Source organism: Labrus mixtus, chromosome 17, assembly GCF_963584025.1.
Source record: "Labrus mixtus chromosome 17, fLabMix1.1, whole genome shotgun sequence".
In the NCBI taxonomy this organism is placed as follows: Eukaryota; Metazoa; Chordata; class Actinopteri; order Labriformes; family Labridae; genus Labrus; species Labrus mixtus.
Window position 1 is genome coordinate 2,281,326 of NC_083628.1, and position 10,745 is coordinate 2,292,070.

Sequence of the window (10,745 nt, forward strand, 5' to 3'; positions counted from 1 at the left end):
GACAACATTCGGCTGGATGAGGAAATGAATAGCTGTCTAATGTCTCTGATCACCAGTAAGCAAGGGCACAAAGGGGGCATTCAAGACTCAGGTTAGAACCATGAGGAAGATTCTCAAATCTTGTGCATCAATGTCACAAAGGAAAGTAGAGAGAACAATTGCAGCTAGATTTCACAATCCAACACAAAAGACAAGAATGAGGAATCAAGTTGGGATTTTACAGTTTCTGTTGAGGGCAGGGCAGACACCTGAGTTGAGCTGAATAGGAGTTGAATAGGTGACTTGTTACTTTATAGGACGTGGTGATAGTGACACTTTAGGGGACTATGCCCAGGTCCAGAATCAGAATCAGACGAAATATAGCGCCATTTCCGCACAGAAAAAAAATGTTGTTTAACATTCTACTTTGTTGAAGCAACTCGTGCTGGCTGCAGCTGAGTCTTTTGCAAACAGCTGATGAATTCCAGGTGCATGTCAGAAAAGGTCATGCACAGTGTTTCCGCGTTTCATAGCAACACGCGGAGTCTGCCGCGTCATTGCGCAACGTGGACGCATGCACACGCTGGCCCCCGCACGCTCAAGTGTGGCGTTTTCCCCCCACATGGCACACTTCACACTCCGCTTTTTTCGTAAATAAAAGTGACTCTATAGAGACAACTCTCCTGCACTTCACTTGGCGTGCACTCCCTGCCCTGCTTGTCTCGCTAATCACCTGGGACAGGTTCTCGGAAAATAGATTACCTGGCTGTTCAAAGCCACGGTGGCGCGGCAGCAGCTTGGCTTATCCAGGGAAAGGGTGGTGCACGAATGACTGAAGGCATTTCTCAACTTGCTTTCAGCGAAACGTTAATTTATTTGAGATTTGGCGCACAAGTGAGTAACCAAAGCAAGTTGAGTAGTCGGGAAAATTCAGTTTTACGCACAGAAAATCTGCACCGAATGAGTCACTCACCTGATACCTAATTTACACTTCCCAACTTTCACACGTCAACAAGACGGGAAATGCCCTCCTGCAGGCGAAAGTTCACACTGCTGAAAGCTGTTAACAAGGAAAAGAGGAGAGAACTTAAAACTTACTTTGACTTCTCGGAACTCATGGTGACCAGTTTCGCCTTTTTGAGGCTTGATCAATCCTTCTGCTCAGTTTAGGTGTCTCTGATAGTCTTTGTTTACAGATGTTCTCCTCCTCTTATCTGTCGCGCTTTTTCTACAGTCAAAAAAGAAAAAAAGTCGTAAAAGGAGCCGGAGCTGTCTCGCTGGAGTGATTTCTTTCCACCCTGTAAATCAAACGTAAAAAAAGAAAATCCTCATATCGTGCTGGGCTCGCTCAGGTCGTGTCTCGGTGACATGGTGGAGATAAAAAAAAAAAACGACTCTTTAATGTGTCTCTCTTGAAGCGTGTGGAGAGACTCTGAGAGCGCAGCGTGTCTGTTCCATATGTAAAGGGTGCCATCCCTCCTCCTGAGTGACGACACCAGGGGGAGGGAGGGGGGGGGCGGAGGTCACAAAGTTGTGCTCTTGGGTGGCGCAGCACACTTCAACCTGACTATTGGTTTCTGTATCGTTCAGTTTGCATCTTTAGAGCCTTAACTTCACTTAATGTATCGACTTAGAAATAGTGTGTTGCTATTCTGTGATTGGACAGATTCCCAGCAGCTTGGACTTTAAATCCAGTCTAAATAATTTATTTTTTTAGATTGCAAAAGCATGCAGACCTTTGTCACAAAACATTTAAATATTAACTTGGTTTAACGCCTGATTACTTAAACCTTTGTTAACCTATGCTAAAGAAAGAACACCTGCAGGAGCTGCTTCACCTTCATATGCTCTCTGCTCGCTCTAATCTACCTCTCTCTCATGCACTCAACTTGTGCAATTATAATAATTATGATAACAAACATTTATGACACATATTTCAGATCGGGTGAATCAAGTCCAACAGGTAAATGAGCTCAGCAGTCTGAGTCGTGTTGTGGAGACTGGCGACATCTAGTGGACGAGACAAGTAATGCAATTTAAACTTATGAGGACTCAATAAACATTGGAGATACACCGGTTGTTAAAATCCGGGTCGATACAGATGTTTAAAATAACACTTTTACCCCATTTTGATATATTTTCATGACTTCATCCTGTCTTTTGTTCACACTGAGCTGTGATTGGATGATTCTAAATGCAGTAGCGTAAGGCTATTTCACTTCATGTACAGTGCTGGGCTCATTCTCTGTGCCACTCCAGAAGAATAAAAAAAAAAAATGGATGATACTCAGAGTCAGATGTCGTTGACTTCAGTTTCTGTATTTCCTGTTTGAAGCCACAAAAATATTTAACAGTCATATTTACTTCCTCCGTTTGCCATCACAGCTTTGCTTGCCATCCTTTTGATTTGTACATCTCTATTTTAAAAAAATAAAAAAATCAGACTCCCATAGAAGAGATTCTTAAATTTAGAAAAATACAACCGAGGACACGTTTCAAGACTTTTGGCTATACCATTTATTTCCCTCCTTTGAAAGTTCCCCCAGTGGTTTTCAATAATATTAGTGGTGGAAGAGAGAAAGCCCAAAGTTCCTATTACCATGAACTACACACTTAATGTTACCTTTTCTTTCTGGTACTTTGAGGTTCATTTTCATATAAAATATGCAGGTTTTGTTTAAGTGTAAGAATATTTTCACAAAATGAAAATTTTAGTTTTATTTGATTATTATTCGTTTCTGTATATTTGTTGTTCTTGGTTTATTTTCTGTATATTGCTGGAGGAGTTTGGAGATGAACAGTGTACTCTTGCACTCTTGTAATTTTTGTGTGTGTGTGTGTGTATCTGAAGATGCTGGATAGTGAACCATAAGAGGGATCCACCAGTTGTACTCTCACCACAGTTTGAGAAGGAACGGTTTATAGAATTACAGATCCCAGTCAACACCACGGTGCGGATAAAAAACAACCAAAACTATGAAAAGTTCAAGTTTATTGTCATTTGTTCATTTACAAATCAACACTTTTTCATTTGCACAACTCATAAATATACAACAGATTTCAGAAAACAATAAAAAGGTTAAAATACAACAGGATAAACCATTTTGAATGATTTGATAACAAATAAATGTCAAGCTTCTGACTTTTGTCCTTATTTATACTCTGACTCTTCTTCCATCACAACGTGCTCAAGAACTCCTTCACCTGAAAGAGAAGAAGAGTGAAACCGTTAAATCTGAATCGATAGTATCTCGCTCTTCAGACTGCAGAGCATTGTGTTTTTTGACTGGGGCCGTTTCTCACTGATGGTTTTTGAATGGGATGGAAATGTCTCGAAAAGGTTTCCTGTGTTTACCGTCAACATGAAACTGCAACAGAAGCAGCTCTTCAGGCCTCATTTCCATCAGTGAAATCTGTCTGTGTGTTAGTATCAGAACACTGCTGACCCCTCCCCTCTTTTAAAACACATGTTTAAGACTTTATTCACACCTTTGTAGACCTTTAAACTCTTATTCAGCTTGTGCAAAAATATCAGATGTCAGACACTTTTCACCATGTGTTTGAAATCGATAGTCTCCGTTATTTGAAGGATTGAGAGTATTAAAAAGAACAGAAGCTTTACAAACAACAACGACCTATCTTCTGTTATATCTTAAATCAAAAGCTCAGAAAACAGAGAGGACTGTCGCAATCGCACAAATACATCAAAAAGTCAAAGAGAGAGAGAGAGAGCATTTGTGCAAATCAGTCCGTGTGCATCCTGCTAAATTAAGATATAAGAACGAGAAATTACCCACTAGCTTCCTGTGACTTTGAATATTTGTTGCCATGGTAACGGCAGCAGGTATTGCCATCATTTGATTTTTACTAGATTCATATCCAAGTTTTAAAAAATCTGGTATCATGACCCCCCCCCCTCACATCAGAAGAGGAACAGTTTGCTCAGCCAATAGATGGCTCTATTTTAGTCACATGTTGATTTTGTTTGTCCCAGTTTCTAAAAAGTTGATGTCCAATGTGTTAAACATAAACAAAAACACACATTGCAACTTGCATTGATTGTTTTTGTTAAAAAAGCTGCGGCAAAAAAATCAGGCATGTCAACAATCACAGGAAGCCGGCGACATCCTGCGGGGACTGAGAAGAATCGATAAGCAAGATATGGAAAGTAGAGCCAGACCGATTTATCAGCCAACTGATGATATCGGCCGATATTAGCATGAGAAGTTGCTATCGTATCGGCTAATTTCATCGCAGATATTACTCGATTATTTACCAGTCAAAAAGCATTTAAGTATCACTGTATTACACGAGCAGTTCTCTTTCACCAGCAGAGGGCGCTATATGGATTACAACAAACATCAAGTGTTTGATGACTGCATCTGAGGGATCAACACAATAAATGTGGAACTTTATATCTAAAGATTAAAATAGAGAGAAAGATATCAGCATATGATTTTTTTTCTCTCCCCAATCCGGCCCCCAAAAATGTCATATTGGTCGGGCCCTAGTGGAAATACACAACTTATCCAGCAGGTGATGCTATAAAAAAAATATAATGAACTGTGTGGGATGATAATAAAAAGTTGGCCGTTAAAGCCCCCCTTATAATGTCGTCGGGAGCGTTTGAATGAGGCACAGTCGGTAAAGCTTTCCTTCTTTATTTGTCTTTCAGTGCGACTCACCTTCTCGATCATGTCGGCGCTCTTTGTGTTGGTCACTTTAAAGTCTTCACTCACATCTATGGTCAGGATGGGGATGTCATTGAGGTACTTAAAGTCAGTGCTGCGGGGACAGAGAGAGAGAAGGGGGGGGGGGGGTGTCACGCTGAGTTGTGAATCTTTCATCTTTTAAAATCATTCTGGAGAACACTGAAGAATAAAAACACACATTTGCAGCCTCATGTAATTCTTTAACATTTACTGTCTGCACAGAACAGAATATACTTTGTGCTGCTCATCAGTCATGAAGTGTTTTATTGTATTTCTTTTGTGCATGTGTGGACCTACGTCATGCTCTTATGCTGCAGCCAGCTCTCGTGTTTAAAATGCAGCTTCTCCAGATACTCCAGAGGAATGTCCTGCTCCTCCTCTCTGCCTCTCAGGTGCAGACGCTCTAAACATTTCTGCAACACAAACACACAATCATATTTGAAGCACTGCAGCAGAGATGTTTTCAGATGTGATTGCATGTGGAGGAGATCGAGGGCGAGTACCTCAGGTGAAGCTCTCAGGTAGATGATACCGTCCAGCTCGATGTTCTTGCCGAATTGGCTGTGCAGCCAGCCGTGCCAGTCCTGATAGATGGACCACTCTGTGTCGCTCAGACACTCGCTCTCGTAGAGGTTTGCTGCAAAGATGTACCTGAGAGGACACAGCAGGAGGGCATGGGATAAAAAAGAGTGTCAAGATACTTTAAATAAAAAAAGAACAGATGATAAATGTGGATGCATTTTTTTCAGTGCATGCTACATATTTGCAAAACCGACTTTTATAACCATCTAAAACTTGTTTTAAATATAAGAAATAAATAAAAAGGTGACATTCAGAAAGTTGAAGAACTGATGAAATGTCAAAATGATGAATGAGAAAAATTTAATTTGCTAATTTCCAGCCTTCAAACATCAGTTTAATCCATTTTTAAGTCTTGGAGCGTCCATGAATCCATCAGTGGACGGGCTGAAACTACTGATTCATTTTTTACCGATCAATCTGTCAACTCCTTAACGGATTTATAATTCTTTAACAGCTTAGAAGAGTGCATGTTGATATCTTCAAAACTGCTTTTTTGCCATTTCAACACAACAATTAAAAAAAACCTGAAAGAATAGAAAATAATTACTTTATTGATCCTAAACTGGGACATTGAGGCGTTACAGCAGCAGGTTATCAGAGCGAATAAAACAATATAAGAATAGATACATAAATAATCACTTAAAATATATTTAAAAAAAAGAATAGGAAGAGATTTATACTTCAAGGATTTAACTTAACATTCCTACTGGTCTAAAAAAAAGAAAAGAAAAATGAAATACAACTTTTATTCAGGCAAACAGATGCATCTCTTCTTTTCTCCTTCAGGTGCTCTACACCCAAAATGTAATGGACGTCCAGTGTCATGTAGACTTTGACAACTAGCTGATAAACAACAACTAAAATAATCTGTTGGAGGAGAGTTAGCCACAACATGAGGAAGCCATTTTTATTGCTGTCGTATTTCAGGTCAGCTCCCCCGAGGGCGTTCAAAAGGAAGAAAGTGGTCGGTACTTTAGAGTGGAGTTTAGAGCGGCTACCTGTTGATAACTGGCTGTAAAAGTGTTTTGTTTGTTTCCCTTTCAAAGAGAAACCACCTGAGCACGACACACACACACACACACACACACACACACACACGCACGCAGAGTGGATACCTGTCGCTGTAGATGGAGCGCTCGAAGAACTGCACGGGATTCTCGGCCTCTCGGAGCTTCCCGTTGGCCGATCGCATCTGGGCGCGGACGCGGCTGATGCAGGCGTAGCTCTGGAAGGTGTACGCCCACCTCTCGGGCTTCTCGTACATCTTCTGCAGGATGTTCCCTCCGCTCCTCTGAGACGTGGTCAGCTCCTGTTTTAACCATTCAACACAAGGGAACGGCTGAATATTAAAAACCCTGCGACACTTTTCAAACGAGGATTTATTAAATATCTACTGAGGAATGTACAAAATGCATCGAAGAAGGGGAACTATGTCAGGGTGTCTGTAATGATGCTGATGACCAGTAGAGGGCGCTTCATCAAACTACTGTATGATGTGTACATTAACTGACTGTTGCAGCAGAGCAGGCGTGGCTGCACATACCTCAACAGTTACTGATACACACATACTGATAACACGCCTGTACTGTCACTTTACACTGTACTACACAATCAGCAGCTCAGTGTTCACAGTACGCACAACTTTGTGATCAATCATCTGTGAGGCTGGCTGGATTTCTTGCTGCTCCATTTGGCATTCTACTGCGTTTATTGTTGTTTATTTGGATCCCCATTAGCCACTACCGAAGTAGAGACTACTCTTCCTGGAGGTCCACTCACACAAACATGAGTTTAAAATCCACACAAATTAAATTATAAAAACAAAAAAAGTCCAAGACGGAACAGAAAAAGACAAAAATAGAAATAAATGACAAACACAACAACAGGCAAAGTTACAAATCAATCATCTATGCAATCAATAAATACAGTGTTGGACAAATCTTAGAATTATTTTCCTACTTAAAACACAGCAGAGTAACTAAACAATGACATACAAGACAAACATACACACACTATACATTCTACACTGATTTTCAAACATTGGTATTGAGTGAAAGAGCTAGCTTTAGCACTTAGCAGGGAGTGACTGATTTTAAAAAAAGTTATTAAATATTTTTTTAAATCAATCGATTTTTTTTTTTTTTACATAAATCGATTGATTTTCTCGACCCCTGACCTAAACTGATTTCCCTTCCACAGTGTCACTACCACCCGACTCCTCAGTGTTCATCATGACATGAACGAGGGTCCCAAGTTGACAGCTAGAAGATAGCAGAACAATGTCCGACAGCGGTGGAAAGAATATAAAAGAGCGTGATAAGAGGAAGTGCATGAATACATAAATCCTGCTCTTTACTCTTTTTTTTTGTATTCTTCTTTGTTTAAATGTATTGATTCATTATGATTGGATCGTAGTTCCACTGGGGCGTACCTCTTGTTGTTAAAGTATTCATGGCAGAGGCAGTACAGCTATATTAAAAAGGAAATAATCTTCAGAAAAGGTAAAAGGGGTAATAATGGATTTGAAGTGTCTAAAAATGAAAATTCTAATTGGCGTTTTTTGTTTTGGATTTTGAAAACTTAAAAAAATAAAATAATCAGAGAATCAAAAAAAGACCAAGTAACTTTTTTTTTGTTTTCTGTTGAATCTTTCATCACGAGAAGTAAAACACAAGATTTACACATTTCAGGGGGCGCAGCCGGAAGATTCTTCATGTGTTAAGAAAATAAGAAGTGTTGTTTTGTGAAGTATGTTGTATGGGACCTACATTCTGTTCTGTACTGTTAGCTAACACCCTGGTTGTGATTAATAGTTTTAAGCGCTTGCCTTGTTTTGAGAGTTTACTGTGTGTCAAACAGCAGGCATGCATTTTGTGAAAGAAGTCCTCACTGAATAGATATTTGTTTTTGGTGTAGGAGGGGTTGTGAGGCTTAGGAAAAGCTGAAAAACGATGCTGAGGTTTCTGTACTGCTCTGATGAGAGAAAAATCTAACATATTATTTAATTCAGGGATTGAAGGTGGAATTTTCTGCAATACGAGGGACACCAAGTCTGATTCATGGTCGTCATGAACAGGACCGACTACACTTTCCTGAGGCGACATTAATAAACGCAGACAGGCACCTGAATATCCTGCTGACTGATTAAAGACGGTACATGTCAAACCACTGAGCCAAGGGTGAGGCCGAGGTCGAGGGCGAGGCTGCAGTTGTGTGTGGGAGGTTTGGATTGGAGATTTTTTTTTTTCTCCACGATGATGGCATGTTCATCTGTCCGGGTGTGAGACCATCTGTTGCTCTCTGGGTGTGTGTGTGTGTGTGTGTGTGTGTGTGTGTGTGTGTGTGTGTGTGTGTGTGTGTGTGTGTGTGTGTGTGTGTGTGTGTGTGTGTGTGTGTGTGTGTGTGTGTGGGTTCAGATATATAGACAGATGGCAGCTGCACTCTAAATACAGATGAAGACCCTCCTAGTTATCCTAACATGTGCAGAGCATGTTAAAACCAGCGGATCATGTTCCTCATGCAGAATGAAATCCATCCTTCATTTATGGTTTTGCAAGCTAAGAAGCAGAACGGAATCTCTCTCTCTCTCTCTCTCTCCCTCTCTCTCTCCCTCTCTCTCTCTCTCTCTCTCCCTCGCTCTCTCTCTGCACTGTTTTCTGCAAGCCTCCGCGCCATACGTGAATTTAAGCTTCCTGCATCAACTGAGGAGCATTATCTTTGAATGCACAAGTAGTAGCAAAGTGTGTTTTATACCTCAAAGTCACTTCCTTTTGTTTGGACATTGCACCACCTTGCGATCGGCTCTGGTACCACCTCCCAGTCCGGGCTCTGCTGCTCCAGAAGGCGCACAAAGGTGGATTTGCCGGCCGCTAAACACAAAGGATTGACAATTGACACAGCTATAGACATCAATAACGTCACCTGGAAAAACACTTTGCAAGGGCATTAACTTCTGACTGTGTTTGCTATTAGTTTAGTAGATGGAAGGAGAGCACAAAAAGGCGCTTGGCGGCAAAGTAATGAAGTTAAAGAGCCGATAAACAAAGAGTTATCACCGTTTTATCTCCACATATACCACATTGTTAAAGTGTTAGTTTGAGTGTTAAGTTGATAGTTTTCTATGTATTCAATGCACTCACCGATATTTCCCTCCACAGATATCCTCTTTATCCTCTTCTCCATCGAGTCGTTCATGGACTCGTCCACTGAGTCGGGGCAGGCTCTCTTCGGAATAGGAGACATGTTTTTTTTTTTCTTCTTTCTAGTGAATAAAAAAAGTTCTTCCTTCTTGATTAAAGTGAGAGCTGCAGCTGTGTGGATGCTGAAGGCGCCCTGTCTGTTGTTTTTTAAAGTTTGGCGGTAACCGGCGTCAGGAAGCCGCGGTTTTGCACAGCTGTGACTCCGCCCCCCGGAAGCAGCTGCAAGCCTGCAGCCCTCCCATGAACAACATCCCCATTGCATGGATTTAGGACTGTTTGCATGTTGTTTCTTTTAATAAAGAGGGAAAAATATATTGTAAAAACCTCCACCATAACTCATTATTTATAAAACTGCAATATAATAATAATAATGAATAATATGTCCATGATAACAAAGTGCAATAATCTTGATGTGTGTTTATATCCCATCTGATAAATATTTCTTGTACCTGTTGAAATCTTACATTCCTATTCTATTCGATTCATATTTTTATTACTATATTTCTACTGCTATGTTGTATATTTTGGAGCAACTGTAATGACCAAATGTCCCGCTGGATCCAAAAACCATGGAGAAAAAGAGGATTTTCTGGCACAAACTTCACCAGCTGACAAGGTGCATGAAGAGTGAAAGGCTTAGAAGAGGTCAGAACGCTCCAGCAACACTTGTAAGAAGATCAACTTAATTAACAATTTAGACCGACGAGTTTCGGCTCGTGGCGTTCATCAGGGTCCAAAAACCATGAAAAGGTAAGAAAAGCAGAACAAGATCTGCACACCAAGAAGCTCCTGAAGGATTTATTAAGTGACCTTTCAAGCAAACATTAGAGCCAGGCTGAATCTCAGAGGTCGTCCATGACAAGAGTTGCAAAAAAAAGCCTTGAAATCACTCTCTCCAAATCCACCAGATATTTAAACATGGTGCATTTTGTGTTTGTACTTAATCAACAGTGAATTTGACGATCAACGATCGGACTGCAGTGCGTCTAGCTGCAACCTACAGGGTCGGATCGCTACGCTCGGCACCCCAACAGAAGGGAACCAAAAAAGCAGGACGGTACGGATCGGTTATTTTGGTACCCTTCCCAACTTTTGACGGTGGAAACACAAATAAATGTGTACTGAACCGGACCACCGGATGGAAATGGGGCTTTATTCAACGGAGAATAATTCATTTTCAAACATTATTGTCCATTTGAACAACATTAGTACCTGGAATAACTGAAGAAAAATCACCGTTAGCCGTACAGAGTTCAGGCTCCATAATAAAGAC

The 10,745-nt window shown here is 40.7% G+C and overlaps 2 protein-coding genes across 7 annotated transcripts in view; both read right to left on the reverse strand.

Annotated features, from left to right (window-relative positions):
* The window catches only part of LOC132992551 (electrogenic sodium bicarbonate cotransporter 1-like), a 42,668-nt gene extending 41,233 nt beyond the window's left edge, over positions 1-1,435 (reverse strand). For 2 of the 6 annotated variants that reach the window (XM_061061933.1, XM_061061938.1), the window contains exon 1: positions 1,078-1,435. In XM_061061933.1, the coding sequence (XP_060917916.1) occupies positions 1,078-1,097 (20 nt within the window). In that variant the 5' untranslated portion in view covers positions 1,098-1,435. The remainder of the gene's footprint in view (positions 1-1,077) is intronic. The other 4 variants (XM_061061936.1, XM_061061935.1, XM_061061937.1 and 1 more) reach the window with 3 other exon arrangements.
* Positions 1,436-2,954: 1,519 nt separating this feature from the next.
* dck (deoxycytidine kinase) lies at positions 2,955-9,632 on the reverse strand. The gene is made up of 7 exons (XM_061061661.1): positions 9,413-9,632; positions 9,027-9,142; positions 6,389-6,582; positions 5,195-5,342; positions 4,989-5,104; positions 4,665-4,764; positions 2,955-3,183 (listed from the first exon to the last, which is right to left on the reverse strand). The coding sequence occupies exons 1-7, from the start codon at positions 9,513-9,515 to the stop codon at positions 3,157-3,159; spliced, it is 804 nt and encodes a 267-aa protein (XP_060917644.1). The 5' UTR covers positions 9,516-9,632; the 3' UTR covers positions 2,955-3,156.
* Between the last annotated feature and the right edge of the window lie 1,113 nt (positions 9,633-10,745).

Coding starts and splice junctions, on each gene's coding strand:
- dck (XM_061061661.1), bottom strand. CDS start 9,515: ATGTCTCCTATTCCGAAGAGAGCCTGCCCCGACTCAGTGGACGAGTCC. Junction 6,583..9,026: donor CAAAAGGAAGTGACTTTGAG/GTATAAAACACA, acceptor TGGTTAAAACAG/GAGCTGACCACGTCTCAGAG. Junction 5,105..5,194: donor ACCTGAGAGCTTCACCTGAG/GTACTCGCCCTC, acceptor TTTGTGTTGCAG/AAATGTTTAGAGCGTCTGCA.